The sequence below is a fragment of the Garra rufa genome, chromosome 13 (assembly GCF_049309525.1).
Source record: "Garra rufa chromosome 13, GarRuf1.0, whole genome shotgun sequence".
Classification (NCBI taxonomy): domain Eukaryota; kingdom Metazoa; phylum Chordata; class Actinopteri; order Cypriniformes; family Cyprinidae; genus Garra; species Garra rufa.
Genome location: NC_133373.1, coordinates 11,587,933 through 11,609,079, shown reverse-complemented (window position 1 = coordinate 11,609,079; position 21,147 = coordinate 11,587,933). Strand labels below are relative to the sequence as shown.

At 39.1% G+C, this 21,147-nt stretch overlaps 2 protein-coding genes across 2 annotated transcripts; both read left to right on the top strand.

Moving 5' to 3' along the window:
* The first annotated feature begins 5,374 nt into the window (after positions 1-5,374).
* Positions 5,375-15,825, top strand: LOC141283399 (flavin-containing monooxygenase 5-like). The gene is made up of 10 exons (XM_073816684.1): positions 5,375-5,513; positions 6,348-6,500; positions 6,628-6,816; positions 6,897-7,062; positions 7,693-7,835; positions 9,109-9,308; positions 9,391-9,462; positions 14,118-14,401; positions 14,730-14,802; positions 14,911-15,825. Exons 2-10 carry the CDS (start codon positions 6,369-6,371, stop codon positions 15,338-15,340), a joined length of 1,689 nt encoding a protein of 562 aa, XP_073672785.1. The 5' UTR covers positions 5,375-5,513; positions 6,348-6,368; the 3' UTR covers positions 15,341-15,825.
* Positions 15,826-16,244: 419 nt separating this feature from the next.
* On the top strand, positions 16,245-20,741 carry LOC141348823 (flavin-containing monooxygenase 5). Its single transcript, XM_073853118.1, has 9 exons — positions 16,245-16,357; positions 17,760-17,911; positions 18,061-18,249; positions 18,327-18,492; positions 18,617-18,759; positions 19,077-19,276; positions 19,395-19,750; positions 19,831-19,903; positions 19,980-20,741. The coding sequence occupies exons 2-9, from the start codon at positions 17,780-17,782 to the stop codon at positions 20,398-20,400; spliced, it is 1,680 nt and encodes a 559-aa protein (XP_073709219.1). The 5' UTR covers positions 16,245-16,357; positions 17,760-17,779; the 3' UTR covers positions 20,401-20,741.
* Positions 20,742-21,147: the final 406 nt, after the last annotated feature.

The following is a 21,147-nucleotide window of genomic DNA, read 5'->3' as shown; positions in this document are numbered from 1 at the left end:
TACATGCAGAGCTAGACAAAAAGTATACAAATATATACTTTCACTAGATAAGACCCTTAATCCTTGGCTGGGATCGTTTAGAGTCCTTTAAAGCTGCATTTTAACTGCATATACATAGTTTTTATAGTTTATATATACAAAGTGTAATTTTGATTACTAAGAACAGGTACTTTTTTGTGCCAATTTTTTGCCAACAGGATGGTAAATAATACCAGCTAATAAATTTTATCTCAAAAACATGTATATGTTAATGCTCCTCACCTTGCAAAATTAGACAAAAGTACGCCAAATATTTAACGCTGCTGTCAAATTATTTAAAATGACTTGCCGAACAGGGTGGAAAGCCAGTGTTAATAGGTTCTAACAGTGAATGAGCTTTCCGTCATTGTTCTGCATGATTTGCCATCTGTAATGTGTGGAAGTGCACCTATATAATATTGTTTCAAAACAATACAAAACCATTTCCAGATTTCCTTTAAGGGAGGGACAAAAAATAGCTATAAGGTTCCTTATCACAGTCAGTCATGATGACAAGTGGAAAAACAAATCTCTGTTTAGGTGGCTAGAGAAATAATTACAAATTAGAGAGGACTGACTCATTTTTATTTATAATTAATTTAAAAATCATGACACATGCTGGACACCATCTGAGCCAAACAAGTTTATCTTATAGTCTCATCAGACCACAGGACATGGTTCCAGTAATTCATGCTCTTAGACAGGTTGTCTTCAGCAAACTGTTTGTGGGCTTTCTTGTGACCCAGCTTCAGATGAGGCTTTCTTCTAGGACAACGCCTATGCAAACTGACTTGTTGCAGTGTGCTGTGTATGGTCTGAGCACTGACAAGCTGACCTTCTACTTCTGCAACCTTTAAAGCAATGCTGGCAGCACTCATGCATCTGTTTTTTGAAGCCAGGTTCTGCACCTGACGCACAAAGCGAATGCTCAACTTTGTTGATCGACCCTTGCAAGGCCTGTTCCTAATGGAACCCATCTTGGAAAACCTCTGTATTAGTAACCATTGTAGTGTAACTCGGTTTCAGGGTGTTACTGAACCTTTAAAAGCCTTGGCATCTTTGTGGAGAGCAACGATTCTAATTCTCAAATCCTCAGAGATTTTTTTGCCATGAGATAACATGTTGAACATCCAGTGGTCAGTATGAGAGAATTGTACTTAAAGAGTGTGACAAGCAGGATAACATTTTAAAAACCAAAAAAAAGAGGAGTGAGAGTTGACGCTTACCTCATTTTGTACAGTTAAATTCCAGCAGGTAATATAAACAAGATAATTTACTGAAAATGGTCTTAATGAAATTGTAGTCTATTTTGGAAGGCGAGAAAAAACATACTTCTGTAACGCAAGACTCAGGGAAGCGTGTAAGATCCAAACGCAAGCTTTAATAAACAGATCGTAGTCAAACAGGCAGGGTCAATATCCAAACAAACAGTGTAACGGAGGCAAAACAATAGCGTAATCCACAAAAATACAGGCAGAGTCCAAAAACCAGAGAGGGCAGTCCGAAAAGTAACAAATAAACAAGGCAATGAAACAAGGCAAAAACTATGGCAATGAAACAACAAAACAATGGCAAAACTATGACAAGAAAATCTGAAAAATGCTTAGTAGAGTCCGCACAGTAAAACAATACTTCGCAGAGCCTGTTTGGTAGTAACCACAGGAAGTAACCAATGAGGCAGCAGAGGGAGCAGCAACAGTCAGTGTGGGCAAGGGCTCCCTCTGCTGGCGTGGCGTTGCAGAATCCCCCCCCCCCCCCAAAGCCCCCCTAGGAGCGACTCCTGATGCTCAAACAATAACAGTCCAGGAGGGTGGGGGAACAGAGGCAAAACAGGGGGTGGGACGGTGGGCCAGGTCCATGCAGGGGAACAGGTTCAGTGTCAGGGCCTGGACCTTGGAGCAGAGGCAGACAGTGGAGCACTGGAGGACCTGTGCCATGGAGCAGTGGCAGATAGTGGAGCAATGGAGGTCTTGGGCCGTGGAGCAATGGCAGACAGTAGAGCAATAGCAGACAGTGAGGCAATGGCGGAGCAGGCAGCGCCAGGGAGCCTTGGCGGTGCAGGCAGAGCAGGGAGCCATGGCGGAGAAGGCAGAGCAGGAAGCCTTGGCGTTGCAGACAGAGCAGGAAGCTTTGGCGTTGCAGGCAGAGCAGGAAGCCTTGGCGTTGCAGGCAGTTCAATAGGCCATGGCTGATCAGAGAGCTTGGGTGGCCATGGCAGAGCAAACAGTTCAGGAGGCCATGGTGGATCAGGGAGCTTGGGTAGCCATGGCAGAGCAGGAAACCATGGTGGTGCAGGGAGAGCAGAAACATTGACATTGGTTGAGCAGACAGTGAGTTCATATATGGGTGTTACCCCTTTTGAGGATCTGCAGAGGGAGCTGCCTCCTCAGGGGGTTCTGCCGTGGACGCCGCCTCCACAAGAGGCATTGGCGCAGCGGACACGTGGACAGACGAAGCCTCCGGAGCAGACTCGTGGACAGACGAAGCCTCCGGAGCAGACTCGTGGACAGACGAGGCCTCCAGAGCAGACTCGTGGACAGACGAGGCCTCTGGGATACAGTGTGCAGCCCACACAATTACAATGGCGATGGCCATCACAGGTAGTGCAGTGGTTAATGGCTTGGCAGCATCAGTTTTGCTTGGCTTGGGAGCGTCGGCTCTGCGTGGCTTGCTTGGCTTGGGAGGGTCGGCTTGGCTTGGGAGTGTCGGCTTGGCTTGGGAGCGTCGGCTCTGCATGGCTTGGGAGCGTCGGCTCTATTGGTGTGCCTGCAGCCCGCACTGACATTAGAGGAGGGTCCATTACACTTGCAATCAAGACTAGACATGTCGTGACTCTGGCAGGTCAGACGAGACATGACTTGGCTCTAGCCGCTCGGGCGAGACGTGACTTGGCTCTGGAATAACAGCAGCAACTTGGCTTGGCTCGGCTCATGAAGATCTGCTGTAACTTGGCTTGGCTCATGAAGATCAACTGTGGCTTGGCTTGGCTCAGGGACAACAGCAGCAACTTGACTTGGCTCATGAAGATCTGCTGTAACTTGGCTTGGCTCATGGAAATCAGCTGTGGTTTGGCTTAACATAGACAACCCAGCTGTAACTTGACTTGATTCAGGAACAACAGCTGCGACTTGGCTTGACTCGTGGGGTACAGCTGTGATTTGGCTTGACTCGTGGGGCACAGCTGTGACTTTTCTTGACTCATGGGGCACAGCTGTATCTTGGCTTGATTCATGGAGAACAGCTGTATCTTGGCTTGACTCATGGAGAACAACAGCTGTATCTTGGCTTGATTCATGAAGAACAACAGCTGCATCTTGGCTTGACTCATGGAGAACAACAGCTGTGTCTTGACTTGGCACAGAAAGTGTAGCCCTGACTTGACTTGACACTGGAGGATCAGGCATCACTTGACTTGATGTCGGAGGAACGGTTGTGACTTGACTTTGAAGGGATGGCTGTGACTTGACTTAATGTTGGACGAGCAGCTGTGGCTTGAATTGGCTTAGAGTGAGCAGCTGTAACTTGACTTGGCTTTGAGGGAACAGTTGTGACTTAATTTAGCTTTGAAGACACCCCTGTGGCTTGGCTTGACTTAGCTGGAGCAGCTGCGACATGACTTGACTTGGCCAGAACTGCAGCTGTAACGTGACTTGATTTGACAGGAACAGCAGCTGTAACGTGACTTGACTTGGCAGGAACTGCAGCTGTAACGTGACTTGGCTTGGCAGGAACAGCAGCTGTAATGTGACTTGATCTGACAGGAACAGCAGCTGTAACGGGACTTGACTGAGGAACCTCATCTGGTAGGGTAGCCATGATAGATGCAGACTCTGGAGCAGGAGACATGACGTGAACAGACTGTAGCTTAACTGAAGTGGCATAAGGTGGTGCTGGCTTGGTTGACATGATGCTAGCGGGTGCTGGCTGGTCTGACGTGAGTTTAGGGAGACCAGCTGCTCGAGCCGACAGTAGTGGTGGGTCCTCTATGCTGGAGGCCAACCATCTTGAAACCGGGTTGACACGATGAAGCTTGGATGTAGCGACCATTTTGGGTACAGGCTCTGGGCTGGCAGCCATCTGGTGAACAGGCTTTGGGACGGCGGCCATCTTGTGAACAGGCTTTGGGGTGGCGGCCATCACGGCAACAGGCTCTGGCGTGGCGGCCATCTTGTGAACAGACTCTGGAATGGCAGCCATCTTGTGAACAGGCTTTGGGACGGCGGCCATCTTGGTGACAGGCTCAGGCGTGGCAGCCATCTTGTGCAGTGGCTCTGGAAGGGCGCCCATCTTGTGAACAGACTCTGGAATGGCGGCCATCTTGTGAATAGGCTTTGGGATGGCGGCCATCTTGTGAAGTGGCTCTGGAAGGGCGGCCATCTTGTGAACTGGCTTAGGCATGGCGTGAGCAGGCCCTGGAGCGGCAGGTTGTGGCTTGGCAGGCTGTGGCTTGGCAGACGTGACGTGAGCAGGCTGTGAGACAGCAGGTGTGATGTGAGCAGGCTTTGGAGCAACGGACTGTGGTGACTCTGACATGATGTGAATAATTCCAGACATGACAGTGGGTGTGTTGAAGGGTACTGTGGGATTGTGGGGCTCCTTTTCCACAACTCCCACAGTAAAAGGTGACCCAGCCAGCAACAATGCAAAGTCAATATATTGCTCTAAAGTCCAAGTAGATTCAGGAAAAGGCATGAGGGAATAAATTGGCTCAGAAAGTCCTCCTCTGAAAAATATCATGAGACATACCTCATCAAAAGTAGTCTGATGTGCCAGTTCAAGAAAGTCCCCCACGTAGCGCTCAATCGAATAGTTTTTCTGCTGGGTCTATGGTGATCTGTAGTGGAAAAGCCGCTGGATCTTTGATAGGTGAAGAAAATCAGAGAAACACTTAGTAGAGTCCGCACAGCAAAACAATACTTTGCAGAGCCTGTTTGGTTTAGGCCCTACTTATATGGCCACCAAACAGGAAGTAACCAACGGGGCAGCAGAGGGAGCAGCAACAGTCAATGTCGGCAAGGGCTCCCTCTGCTGGCGTGGCGTTACAACTTCAGGGACATGGTAAATTAAGAAAATTGTAAGAGGGGTTCATAGTTCATAGTTTCACATGATTTATATGGTGTGTTAAATAAAAAAAAAATTGTATTTTTAATGTCTGTCATCTCTGTTTGAGTAATAAAGGACACCTACATATATAATTTAATCAATTTCTTAGAAACATTTGACTGGTTTTAGAGAAAATATGAGTAAGTAAATCATAGAGAGAGAAAAGTCACTAAATAATAGGAAGGACCTATTTGTTCAACAGGACTGTGGTGACTGGTCTAAAACCAAGTATCTAAAAGTAAATGTTAACATTATGTAGTTGAACATTGACCTGACAGTGTGACAGTTAAATGAATCGATGTTCTCTTTACAATCCAGATCATGTGGTGAAGTCTTCATATTACTTTGAGGAGATCATCACGTATATTTTTCTCCTCGCTGCTTTACAATTGGTAAGATACAATTCCACAAACCTTTTATTGACACTGATACTACTCTATTATCGGCTGGTATTTACTATTTTATATTACTTTAATTTGTTTACTTAATGTTATCTGTTAAAAGTTATCTGTTAATATATCCAAATGGATTGCAGATGATTTCACTATACACTTCCATATTTGGTACACTAGCAATGACATAACATAGTATTTCAGACTGCAAAAGTAAAGTTGCAAAATGTAAATATTATAGTTTGGACTGTAGTGTGCCATTTAGCGTCCAAAAACATTACATTCAGTTCGCACTGAAGAATAATTTGGTATAAAGTATAGCTTAGTGTAGTCAAGTATATAATTTCTATACATACTCTTTTTAAAAGTATGCTAAAGTGGGTTACATTATGCTTTTAGAAATCTTTTTTAATTGTTTTTAACTGTGATTTAGTAATTTTACATTTTTTTGACACCAGATTAAGAAAGGAATAATGTATATCCAGCCGGTTGAGTGCATCTAATTAAACACAAAGCTTCTGTGAATATAAACAGTTACTAGCAAGCAGACTAATTTTTTTAGATGAACGAATAAGTTCAAAAAAATATATTGTTTGAACTTATTCGTTCATCTAAAAAAATTAGTCTGCTTGCTAGTTCATATATGAACAGTTGGGATAATGGGCTTATGGGATAATCATTAAAGGAAATGTAATAGGTTACAGATTACAAGTTGCCCTATGTAAAATGTAATAAGTAGTGTAACTATTTCAATTACTTAATTAAAGTAATGTAACTGATTAAATTTGATTTACTTTATTCCTACTTTTCTAATTTTTCTATTATCCGCCTTAGGTTTGACTATTGTGGATCATCATGGCTAAACGTGTTGCTGTGATTGGAGGAGGAACCTCTGGTCTGGCCTGCATCAAATGCTGCCTGGATGAAGGTCTGGAGCCAGTGTGTTTCGAGACCAGTGATGACATTGGAGGACTCTGGAGGTTTAAGGTGAGATACAGCTGTATGATTGGACCCATAAACTTGTGTATTTTAAGAAAGGCCTGAGACACCATTTACTTCCGATTATAAATAAACAAGAAACTGAACCAGTTTACTTCACATCTTTCCAACTTAGGAAAATCCAGATCCAGATCGTGCTAGCATTTACCACTCTTTGATTATCAACACTTCAAAGGAGATGATGTGTTTCAGTGACTTCCCAATTCCTGCCCATTTTCCAAACTACATGCACAACTCCCTCATCATGGACTATTTCCGCATGTATGCTGACCACTTCCAGCTTAAACGGCACATCTGCTTCCAGGTCAGAATTGAAACAGACTGTGTTTTGAAAATACTGTATTTTTTCGTAAGAATCACAAGTTCATGTTTTGTGTTTTCTAGACAAAAGTCCTTCGTGTTACACCAAGGCCAGACTTCCCTCACTCTGGACAATGGGATGTAGAGACAGAGTCCAAAGATGGTCGAAGAGAGAAGCAGGTGTTTGATGCTGTGATGGTCTGCACTGGACACCACTGTCACCCTCATATACCTCTACAGGACTTTCCAGGTGATTATTAAGCAAACAGAGTCAATGTACAAAGTGCAATAACATAATGTCAATGAACTCTGCTGTAACAGTAAGAGAAAAGTCACTCTTACTTTTATGTTGAGTGTAAATATTATTTATAAGTAAGTTTACAAAACTTGCAAAGAACAATTCAGCATCAATATGTTCAGAATGCATGTGCAATGACTCTGAAGTTATCACATATAAAAGTTAAATATTAAATGTTATGTTACATGTAACTGAATTTCAGTAATGACAACTCTTTAAAAAATTTTTGCATGGTAATACATGGCAATGTTAACATATTTGGTCCTGCTACTGTTATTGCTGCTAGTGCTCCAGGGCAAAAATGGAGATTTGACACTGCAAGAATATACTCAAAAAAAGCTATTGTGAGCATGCACAAAAAGGCAGGTATAGACAGGTGGAGCTGGGGAGGTGGAGGGTTTCAGAGGAACTTTAATAGTTGCAGGGCCAGCTTACAGCAAACACTGAATTAAAATATTTAAATGTTAAACAAGCAAGCTCATTGCCTGCAGAATCAGCAGAAGTCAGTTAGCTTGTGCCATGTAAATGATATGATAGCTAGCAGATTGCATGTAATGGCTTCTATTCAAATCCTCTCTTTAGGAATAAACACATTTAAGGGGAAATTCTTCCACAGTCGTGACTACAAAAACCCTGAAGAATGGCGAGGGAAGAGGGTAGTTGTGATTGGCATTGGGAACTCTGGAGGAGATATAGCTGTGGAGCTGAGCAGAATGGCCAAACAGGTGATAAGCCACTATACTGTAAGACTGTAGTGTACACTAATGAGCCAGTTAGCAATAGATTATAAATATATTTAAAGGGGTCATATGATGTGGTTTCTTCTTTTTTTTTTTTTTTTTTTTTTTTTTTTTGGAGTGTTACAAGCTGTTTGTGCATAGATAAGATCTGTAAAGTTGCTAAGCATAAAGTCTCAAACCCAAAGAGATATTTATTATAAAAGTTAAGACTCAACCACGCCTTCCTAAAGCTGGCTAATCAGAGAACACCTCGCTTTTCATCAACGATAAGTTTTGTAAAAATTAAAGAGTTTCAGAAAGGCGGGGCAGAGAGTAAAAAAATGACCAATCCATAAAAATAATACTTCTCTCAAAAGAAATCACTAACAGCATATTAGGTGGTCTTATAAAGTGGTCTTATATGGCCACAGCCATATAAGTTGCTCACTGAAGCTAAGCAGGGCTGAGCTTGGTCAGTACCTGGATGGGAGACCTCCTGGGAAAACTAGGTTTCTGTTGGAAGAGGTGTTAGTGAGGCCAGCAGGGGGTGCTCACCCTGTGGTCTATGTTGGTCCTAATGCCCCAGTATAGTGACGGGGACACTATATTGTAAAAATCACCATCCTTCGGATGAGACGTTAAACCGAGGTCCTGACTCTCTGTGGTCACAAAAAATCCCATGCCACTTCTCGCAAAGAGTAGGGGTGTAACCCCGCTGTCCTGGCCAAATTCCCTCCACTGGCCCTAGTCAATCATGGCCTCCAAATAATCCCCTTTCATTGAATGGGCTATATCACTCTATCCTCTCCACCTGTATCTGGTGTGTGGTGAGCGCACTGGCGCCGTTGTACTGTGGCTGCCGTCACATCGTCCAAGTGGAGTTGAGGAAAGATCCCCCCATATGACTGTAAAGCGCTTTGGATGTACGGCAATACACAATTAATGCGCTATATAAATGCATCATTCATTCATTATAAAAACCTCTGTATTCCACATTACATATTTTATCCATTATTTTTTTCTTGGTAATATACCCACTAATCACAATGATAAATTAGTATTTTACTTTAAAAGAAAACCTTATCCAAAAGGGGCAAAAAAAGTACCATAAAAGGTATCCAGGGGCGCTGTTAGTGTTTCTTGGCCTCTTGGACAGTTTTTGCTAGCCTCCATTGAAATCGTGAATCATGTTCCACAGACGACTGTTTTAGAACAAAATGATGCAAAGAAAATGATGACAGAATTTTCTATTTTAGGTCAGTTGTGTCTTTTCTTTCAGGTTTATCTGAGCACACGAAGGGGATCTTGGATAGTGAATCGTGTCGGAGACAAAGGTGTTCCTTCAGATATGATTTTCAATAAAAGAGCACTAAAGTGTTTTTTTCGATTGTTGCCTGTTGGATTTGCTAACAAATCGAGGGAAAAACAGCTGAATAAACGGTTCAACCACAAGCTCTATGGACTGCAGCCTGCTCACAGGTACTGTGAACACTGGAGGTAACAAGACCATTGAAGTTCTTCAAATTTTATTTTGTTGTTTTGTTTTGTAAATGTGTGGCAGAGTTTACAGTCAGCATCCCACTGTCAACGATGACTTACCAAACCGCATCCTCTCCGGTACCGTCTCAGTCAAGCCACACTGTCAGAAAAAATGTGCAAAATTTGTACCTTCAGGGGTACAAAGGCTTGTCACTGGGGCAGTACCCTCAAGGGTACACCCGTTGTACCCTTTCACATGGGTACATATCTGTACCCTTGCAGTATGTACCTTACAAAGGCAAATATGTACCTTTGCTGACTAAATTGTACCATTTAGTGCTATGGTACCATAATGTACTTTTAAAAAGGGGACAAATTTGTCTTTTTTAAGGGTACTGCCCCAGTGACAAGCCTTTTGTACCTTATGGTGGCAAATCTGTACTATATACAACACATTAAAAAGGCCAGGATGCTGTTTATCACATTTATTAAACATTCAAAACATTACATTCTCACATTTTTCACAGGATGAATGTTTTAAGCTCTATCACAATGTCATAACAGGATGCATATTGCAAAATTTTACTTAAAAAAACAACAACAAAAAAACAATTTTCATACTCAAAACTGTTCTTATAAAGCAAAACAATTTTTCCAACAGTACACATTTCATTAATTGATTATACCCTAACATTTTATCACAAAATAAGCTTTACCTCTACCTGTCTTAAAAGGATGCAAATATTGAGCAATTCTTTTTTCCAAAAACAATCGTTTATACTATTTCTAACTTTTTTAAAAACATTTTATAAAATTGTAAATATCAAGAATATTAAGCTTAATATTAAATTTTTCATAATCAATACATCACATTAAGTAAATTTTTCTACTGCATTCTACATTTTCTAAAAACTGTTTTAAACATTAAGAATCAAAAACAACCTTTTTCCAACAGTACACATTTCATTAATTGTAACTTTATATGCGTAAATTTTTTTTTTTTATCACAAACCCATTTTTACCAAATGCAGTACTACACTAATACACAGTACTAATTGGAACTTTTTAAACATTCTTGAGGGTCACAAACTACTTATTTATCATAAGCAGAGTAAATGGCAAGGGCCTGAAAGTCCATCTCTTGCCCTGGTTTTATAACACTTCATTCAAAGTCAACTTTTACTGCGTATGCATGGAACTGTGAATTATACGACACTGGTATTAAAAAAACTTGCCACATTATATATGTACACTGTTGACATTTAAAATGTATTGGATTTAAATCGTCACTTTTGAAACACTGAATGTCGAAATCTTCACCCTTGTGTATCAGTATATTTGGCATTTTTAACACAGGATATTAATTATTCGGGTGATAGATATTGGAAGGGGCTTGCCACCCACCTCAGTTATCTTTGCTATGGCATGCTGCCAGAAAGTCAGTGAATTCTTCATGTAGGGTGGACAAGCCAAGTTGAAAACAATAGTAAGCACTGAAGGCTGTGCATTGTAGTGATCCTTTCTTCAACTCCTAGTTCCTTGCACAACTCCACACCATCCACTTTGAAAAGTTGTTCCCTCTTAAAGAAAGCCATTTTCCAGTCAGTTTCTGCCAACTGTAAGGTTGGGTATGGAGTATCAGCATCACACTGAGAAGAAAAGAAAACATCAAAAATCTATCAGTAAAACAATGCAATGTGCTGTTTTAAATGTTTTAAGACAAATAATGTGAACATTTTGCCATAAACTACCTTGTAACCAATCAAGGTGTAGAGTTACATTCAAGCAATTTTAAGGCATGAAGATTTTTTTCACAAAGAAAAAACATTTAAATATCATTTATAAATATCATTTAAAAAAGCTTAATAGATAATCAATAAATAGATAATCACAAAACCACTATGTTTATGTCAATACCTAGATCTTCTGCAAGCATCTTTTCTCTTGCTTCTTGTAGACTTCGTCCAACGGAGCATTTCTTTGAACAAGCTGAAGCACCTTGGGCACAATACTGGTAAAGCCATCCCTGAAGTGCCGGCTTAAACTGACAGTCGATGAATGCATTCTGTCAGCTTCATCACACAACTGAAAATTTACAAAAAGATAAAGTTAATCATTTAAATTAACTAAAAATACTTCAAAACAATCAAATCAGACATTTTAATATTCTTTCATTGCCATTTCCCTTTAGTAATATTCAAATATTTCTAAGATTGAATGCACAAATATTTGTTTACCTGAAGATTTAGAAAATTACAATGTTTCTACAAATTTGTTTTAACTGTAAATTATCATTATAGCATGCTGTTTATGTATATCGACATTCAACCTTCATTTTAAGCCAATAACTGATTTAGAATCTGTGATATCACTGACCCCTGAGGATGTTCATCTCTCTTATCTTGCCTGGCTCAAATTTGTAATTTTGTTAATATTTTAATTAATTTCAATATTTATTAACATAATGATAAAAGCCAAAATATTAAATGTAATAAATGTATTTTGACTGAGTAAAATCTACTGACTTCAGCAATCTACTACTACTACATTGCTATCGGTGACAGTTTAAAAATGGGAGAATCCCTTGTTTTTGCCCGAAGTTTTCAAGCCGGTAACAGAAAAAGAATTAAAGATACCTTATTAGTCTTTCAAATTTTCTTTCTTATAGCATTAATTCAGCCAAAAAGTTTAGTTTGGTCATTAATTATTCACCTTCATGTCATTCCAAACCAGTAAGACTTTATCTTCGGAACACAATTTAAAATAATTTTGATGAAACTAACTCTAACTCTCCCAACTTTCCTTGTGTGTGCTGACTGGCCACCCTGCTTTTTAAAATATTGGCATCAGGCATTAAAAAAATCAATACGGTTAACCGCTAAACATAGGACAAATATAATACACAAAACTCAGTGTTATACTTACATTTCTGTAGTTGAAGTTTGTTGATAGGGTTCTGCTGGCACTGGTACTAGTGTTACTGTTACCACCTCCATCTTGTGTACAAATTTGTTAAATCCACCTTATTTTCTAAAAGGAAAAAAATGCATAGTCTGTGTGAGCTTGAGGTTTTAACAGCAACAATAAAATCTCTTTTTTCAATGGACATTCATCAGTATAAAAACATTGCTTTAATTTAGAAAAATACACAATAAGTTAGTACTTATACACTTCCAGAAAAAGGTACAATACTGTCACTGGAACAGTACCCTAAGGTACAAAAGCTAAAAGGTACCAAAATGTACACTTAACGAACTAACAGAGAACTATACTTTTTTTAACTGAGAGTGTATTATTAAAAGCCAAATTATTTAAATTTGCATCTCACAGACTAGAAACGTATTTCACGAGTTTTGATAAATAAGGTTAACTTAAACCAATTTTACTTACTGTCCTAGGAAGGGCTTGATACCGACGCCTCAATACGACATGACAAATGATTAGGACTCTCCTTGATTTACGTTTATAACGTTAGTTAAATATGTACCAAACAAAACTGATATAAATCAACATGGATAATAATCGTAAGGTATATAATTCCAGAAAGACTAGGAGAGGCGTTAAAATAAAAGGCGTTCGCTCGTGTCCGGAAGGAAACACGGGTAAGTTAACGTTAACGTAACGTTAACATTAGAGTAGTAAGAACATTTTGGTAAACTGAATTTATAAATCTATGGTACACAAACGCGATAGACCTGAGCTGTTTCTATGGCCGTTTCACCGCTGTTTTGTCAGCGTCTCATGCCATCTCTAGGTGGAGTATGAGTTAAGCGAAAAATTATATCTTAATTTCCGGCTAAATGATAAAAAATAATTGTAATAATAACAATAAGCTTAAAATGTAATGGCAATGCGTTGGTTTTGTCAGGTCAGTTTTCGAGGAAAGGTTTTCCTCACGCATCAGATAACGTTAGGCCTGGCTACAGACGCAATGTCAAGTTAACAAAAATCGAAAGGGAACCAACAGATTTTCACAGTACTTAAAATTAAACTTACCTCTAAATTTCTGTGCTTCGTCTTCAGTGACATGTATTCCAGGCAGCTTCTTTCAGTTTTTGAATAAGATCCTCCGTGTCTCCGTCGACAGCGTCAGAAATGAATGATGTCCAGAATAACCGTCACGCACAATCTCATTTTCAAAATGCACAGCGCGGGCTACAATCCCATTGGACGACACAAAAAGGCTGGTACACCATATAATGTTTAAAGTAGTACACCATATAATGTTTAATAAACGTTAAATAGTTTTGTATACTACATTGTGCTTTTGCTAATTACTATTAGTATGTGTATTTGTTTAACTCTACATTAAAAACAAAACTTAAAACCGCTCTTATATCAGTTTAAAATTACAATTAAAAATGCAGACCTACTTTAATACAAATGCTTTACGTTTAAAAGTTATTATCTTGATGTTCTGCATAATCACTAAAATGTAATTTGCGTGTGTACTGTTCAGAACTGGTCAGAAAGATGCAGGCTCTTGAACGTATTTGGTTATTTTGTGCATCTCTTCCAAATAACTAACAACTCATGAAAATGATTATCTTGCTCTGTTTAATTTTGGGTCACTATTTCATACACTTTGGCTTACTCCTTTGGTCACACAAGTGATTGTACCTTTCTTTGGGGATTAAATGGTACAAACGTGGACCCTCTGGCAGTTGGAAACATATCTGTACCTTTTTTACCCCTAAATGGTACATATGAGTACTCTAAGGTGCAACTATGACCCATCGAGGGTACAACTTCACCATTTGTACCCTAAGTGTCACAAATGGACCCCAACCGTACCCTTTTTTCTGACAGTGCAAATGTGCAAGAGTTTCGTGGATCAAGTGTGGTGTTTGAGGATGGCACTGTTGAAGATGACATTGATCTGGTGGTGTTTGCCACAGGCTACACTTTCTCCTTCCCCTTCCTGCCTTCACGTGTAATTCCTGTCACAAAGAACAAGGTATCCCTGTACAAATACGTATATCCCCCAGGACTGGAGCGCCAAACTTTAGCTGTGATTGGTCTGATCCAACCTCTGGGAGCCATTATGCCCATCTCTGAGATGCAAGCGCGCTGGGCCACTCGTGTTTTTAAAGGTAACAACATGATGTTGACCTCCTACACTCTAAAAATAAAGGTTGTTCTTTGACATTCATGGTTTCATAAAGCACCTTTAACATCCATGGAACCTTTCAATTGCACAAAAGCATTTTCAAAAAGTTTAACTTAATTAACCTGTGTCATGCATGAGAAGTGTTTGACCGTTAAATTAACTATCAAACACTTCAATAAAACCCTTTATTTATGTAATTATTTAATGAAATGACCCTTAAAACACATTAATGTAGACATGAACATCAACATTATTAATTTTAATAAGTATACAGTGTTTTTGCATGTAACAAACTGTGATATCCTCACTAGGACTGTGCAAGCTGCCTCCAATGAGTGCAATGATGAAGGACATTAAAGCAAAAGAGGAAGCAATGGCTCGAAGGTTCTCCACATCTAACATCTAATCACACATGACTAAACACAGCATTTGCATCATTTCCACAGTTTAATGTATATAAAAAGTATGACTGTTAATCTCACTCTCATGCAGGTATGTGGATGCCCAGAGACACACCATCCAGGTGGACTACATTCCTTACATGGATGAGTTGGCTAAACAAGTAGGTGTTTGTCCTTCTATCCTGAAGTTGCTCCTGACAGACCCTAGACTGGCTCTGAACGTCATCTTCGGGCCCTGCACCCCGTACCAGTTTCGGTTGCACGGACCGGGCCAATGGGAAGGTGCGCGTCAGGCCATCCTGACTCAGTGGGATCGAGTCAACAAGCCCCTGAAAACACGCTGTACACCAGAGCCGCAGTCACAGCACTCCTCTCATTCACTCATATTCTCAGTGTCTGTTGCAGCGCTGCTGTCTGCTCTGTATTACAGTAGAAACAGTCTGCACGCACTTGTAGCAAACCCGTCATCGCTTTTGGACAAGATCTGGGCTTTTGTACCATTGCCACTGACCAGACAGTGATCATGCAATATGAATCAGAAACATAACATAGTTTATACGAAATACACCATCGCAAAAAGTATCCAACCATTAGGGTAAACTGTAGTCAACAGTTTATATAACACAGACTTATATCAAATGTTTGATACTGATATTTATCAGCAAGTGCAATTTCTGTAGAATAAACATTTAATTTGATTGTGAAATAACTGATTTAATGTGCATGTATTTTGAATATAATTGTGTGGTTTTAATTCACTAGCATGCACTAGCTAACTCGTGTAAGAATTCCAAGTATTATCTTAATTATGCATCACTTTAAACTTAGCAAAACAAAGTAACTGATGTAACTATTCTTGTAATTTAAAAAACTAATGCATTTCTTTACTAGTTACTTGGAAAAAGTCAGATTATGTAGTCTGATTACATAATTTAGGTTACTTTGTAGCAATGTCAAATTTAAAGTTTTATTATAAAATACATATTAAAGGGATGCTTCAAAAGTCTTTTGTCGTGATTTATTTAGATGTGTTTATTGCATGTTTATTGCTCTTATCAGTGCACTTTTGAGATGTTGTTGCTGCCTGTATAAAGTATGCTGCACTGTGCATTGTGAGATTCACATTTACTAGAATAAAGAAACAATAAGGTGACATTGAAATATAATTTTTTTCTCCAATCTTTTTTTTTTTCATCATTGTAGAGGGGCTCTGTAATAATAAAGCAAAACTTATAAACATTAAAACGAATACTTTTGTACCATATAATGCATCCTTTGTAACCCCTATCTCATTATTTCTGCGGATGTTGTTTTGTCGTTTGCATATGATTAGAAAGACTTTGTGGTGATGAAATGTAGAAACTAAAACTGAATATCAAATACTAAATGTCGACATTATCTAGTTGAACATTGACCCGATAGAGTGCCAAATAATTGAATCCCTGCCTCTTTTACAACATGAAAGGGGGTGTGGTGAAATTTTCCTATTGACTCTGAACGGAATATCTTAAATTTATTCACTTGCTGCCTCATATTTGGTAAGATACAATGCAATAAACATTTTTTACATATACACTATATCTATTTGTCTGTCAACGAGCAGTTTAGGCTATAGTGCATGATGTAGACGCGTCACATCCGGAAGCTACTGTTAGACTTTAAGCAGGTCGATTTCATTGTACTTTTTCACATAGGACAACACTAGTGATGATGCAACAGAGCCATATGCCTGCAACGACCGCAGGCATATCTATTGCGTAGTGCGTATGCTACACAAAGGATTACATAAGAACAATAACGAACCATGTATTATGCTTAGGTTCCTCAGTCAAAAAGTAGTGTAATTAATTGTATTGAATATTCACATATGTTTTGAAACTTGTATTTAAAACAGTACTTGCAGGTATTGTAATAATAATAATAATAAAAAGGCAGTGTACTTAAAGAGTGAACTTTTCAGTTAACTTTTTAATGGCAAATTAAAGGTTTTATTTAAATCATTGTTTTAATGAACATAATGTGCTTTTGTCATGATTCAAATAAGTACTTGTCTTTATTTATAAACTAACATAGTAGGGTAGACTGTGTACATTTGAAACACCTTAAATAACCGTGCGCAACAAGTTTTCAATCGTGGGAAATTTGAAGTACGTAAATATCCCACGATCGAAGAGGCATATGTGCAAAGCAAGTATCACAGATCAGACTTGTTGCGCACAGAAGTTATATATGGTGTCTTAAATGTGCACCTGTACCCAGTCTAGCCTACCCTAAAGCACATGTAAAGATTATAATTTGTAGAGTAGTGTGTTATTCAGTATTGTAGTTAAAGTTAATATAGTTTAGAAGGAATTCATAAGCAGGAAATGGTGCAATATTTTGACAAACTAGTCAATAGGTGGTAAAGATGCATAGGCTACAAGCAGTATTAAGATATTAGATAATATTTAACCTGAATGAAAAACACAAATGTTGTCAAGATTCTTGCCTGGAAATCCTGGTTCAGTTTGGCCAACCACAAACGCCTTTTATTCCTCAGACAGTTTTTTTGAACTCTTCTCTTTGATTTGTTATAACTTTTGGCAGTCTGTAGTACTCAAAATGTTTTCCCCAGTTCAACTGATTAGTACAGCCCAAAACATGACAATAATTGACCATTTTCAGCAGCAATACTCAGCAAAATATGCAAGTTTTGTTCGGTTCATTGGCATTGTTTGCGTTCAGTGCCACCAAAAGTGCTGTCATGAAACACATATGTTCAAAGTAAAGAAGCCAATATTTACTATGATTTGAATCTATTATTTTTACAATGTGTTTTCTTTTTCCAGACACTGGTTATATAATTTTCTACAGTATTTCTACAGACCAAAAGTTGAGATGTATGACATACAGGAACAAGTTTAAATCTGATTATTTGTTTCTACCTGCATCTTCTTAAAGTCTGACTATTGTGGATCATCATGGCTAAACGTGTTGCTGTGATTGGAGGAGGAACCTCTGGGCTGGCCTGCATCAAATGCTGCCTGGATGAAGGTCTGGAGCCAGTGTGTTTCGAGACCAGTGATGACATTGGAGGACTCTGGAGGTTCAAGGTGAGATATGTCCGTATGACTGGATCCATTGAATAAACAAAAGAAAGGAAGCTAAGCACTGAACACTGAGATACAGTTCACTGCAGAGCTTTGATAAACAAGATGCTGCAAGAAACTGAACTAACTTGGTTAACGTATTTCCATTTTAGGAAAATCCAGATCCAGATCGTGCTAGCATTTACCACTCTTTGATTATCAACACTTCAAAGGAGATGATGTGCTACAGTGATTTCCCCATTCCTGCCCACTTTCCAAATTACATGCACCACTCCCTCATCATGGACTACTTCCGCTTGTACGCTGACCACTTCCAGCTTAAACGGCACATCCGTGTCCAGGTCAGAACTGAAACAGACGCTTTGAATATACTGTATTGTTTTCAAAGAATCAAAAGGTCATGTTTTGTGTTTCCTAGACAAAAGTCCTTCATGTTAGACCAAGGCCAGACTTCCCTCACTCTGGACAGTGGGATGTAGAGACAGAGTCCAAAGATGGCCAGAGAGAGAAGCAGGTGTTTGATGCTGTGATGGTCTGCACCGGACACCACTGTCACCCTCATCTCCCTCTACAGGATTTTCCAGGTGCAGTACATGTGATGACTAAGCAAACAGAGTCCATGTGCAAAGTGCAACAACATAATGTCAATAAAGGCCAAACACTTAAGTGTACAAAAGTCAGTAGGCCTCATTTAAATCATCTCTTTAGGAATAAACACGTTCAAGGGGAAGTTCTTCCACAGCCGTGACTACAAAAACCCTGAAGAATGGCGAGGGAAGAGGGTAGTTGTGATTGGCATTGGAAACTCTGGAGGAGATATTGCTGTGGAGCTGAGCAGAATGGCCAAACAGGTGATATGCCACAACTACAGTATACATAATTATAGTGTACAAATTATTATACACTTACAGAAACCTCTATTACGCCACATGAAATATTTTATCTATATTACATTCCTCTTTGTAGTAAACTCACCGATCACATTGTTGTTGTTGTTTTTTTTGCTTTTAAATAATCCAAAACTGAAACTCTTCGTTTTCTTACCTTTATGATGCTCCATGATGTTCCAATTTCTTTTTTATGTGAAACACTGCAGTGAACAGGCACTTTTAAAGGACCACAAATGTACCATAAAAGTGGTTCATTTGAGTTGTTTGCTGTATTTTAGGTTTACCTGAGCACCCGCAAGGGATCTTGGATATTGAATCGTGTAGGAGACAAAGGTGTTCCTCTCGATATGATGTTTATAAACAGAGCACTAATGTGGTTTTTTGGATGGTTGCCAATTGGATTTCTTAACAATTTGGGAGAGAATCATCTCAATAAACGGTTTAACCACAAGCTCTATGGACTGCAACCTGCACACAGGTACGGTGAACACTGGACGAAATAAGACTCTGATTATGTTGGTTATGTTTTGTTAAATTAAGCATATTCTCTCTAATATTATATAGTTGTATAGTGCTGTTTTTTTTTTATCTGGCAGAGTTTTCAGTCAACACCCCATGGTCAATGATGACTTACCAAACCGCATTCTCTCCGGTACCGTCTCAGTCAAGCCGAATGTTCAAGAGTTTCGTGGATCAAATGTGGTGTTTGAGGATGGCACTGTTGAAGATGACATTGATCTGGTGGTGTTTGCCACAGGCTACAGTTTTTCATTCCCCTTCTTGTCTTCACATGTAATTCCTGTCACAAAGAACAAGGTATCCCTGTACAAATTCATATATCCCCCAGGACTGGAGCAGCCAACTTTAGCCGTGATTGGTCTGATCCAGCCTCTGGGAGCCATTATGCCCATCTCTGAGATGCAAGCACGCTGGGCCACTCGTGTTTTTAAAGGTATCAAAGTAAAAAATGTAAATGTCAGAACATTAAGTATACAGTGTTTTGTATGTAACAAACTGTGATATCTTCACTAGGACTGTGCAAACTGCCTCCAATGAGTGGAATGATGAAGGACATTAAAGCAAAAGAGGAAACAATGGCTCAAAGGTTCTCAACACTTAACATCTCACATGACTAAATAACACAGCATTTACAAAATTATTTTAATCTCACTCTTGTGCAGGTATGTGGATGCCCAGAGACACACCATCCAGGTGGACTACATTCCTTACATGGATGAGTTGGCTAAACAAGTAGGTGTTTGTCCTTCTATCCTGAAGTTGCTCCTGACAGACCCTAGACTGGCTCTGAACGTCATCTTCGGGCCCTGCACCCCGTACCAGTTTCGGTTGCACGGACCGGGCCAATGGGAAGGTGCGCGTCAGGCCATCCTGACTCAGTGGGATCGAGTCGCCGTGCCCCTGAAAACACGCTGTACACCAGAGCCGCAGTCACAGCGCTCCTCTCATTCACTCATATTCTCAGTGTCTGTTGCAGTGCTGCTGTCTGCTCTGTATTACAGTAGAAACAGTCTGCACGCACTCATAGCAGACCCTTCATTGCTCCTGGACAAGATCAGGGCTTTTGTACCATCCATCATGTAATATGAATCAGAAACATAACATAGTTTAATTAAACATGAGACATAAGTCGATTAGGCTAAACTGTAACAGTGGGGGGGGAAAGTCTATGAAATTCGTACATTCTGTGAATTTGTTATAGTAATTCTGACACTGATTTTTAGACTTGAAGAATTCTTTTGATTCATCAGCAAGTTATATTTTATTGTAAAACTGATTTTATGCATATTTTTGGATGCAATTTTTTTAATTGTAGAAACTATTTCATTCTTTTTATTGCGGTACTTTATAAATGTATAACTTCCAGCTATTATTGTCATTCAAAAATGTAAGAAATATCATTTTAATAAATATGTTAGCAACTTTTTGAGCATTAAAAGAAAGGTATATACTTTTTCAGCACTGCACAAACGATTTTAGCCATTAAGCATACTCGGGTTTTTTTTCTTCAAATAATATCAAAATGTATTATTTTAAAGAAATGACCAGTTGTAATAATCAAAGTATTTGTGAAAAATACTCTTTAAGTAATTACGTAAAAGAAGTTACATTTAAAAAATAATACATTGTATGTATCCAGCTGGTCTAAAAGTCTGTTAGATTTCATTTAGATATTGATTTATATATTTCTGTCAATAAAAAAAAAAAAGAATCAAGGACCACAAAACCAGTCATAAGTAGCACTGGTATATTTGTAGCAATAGCCAAAATGGGTCAAAATTATCAATTTTTCTTACAAAAAGATATTTTGTAAATTCACTACCCTAAATA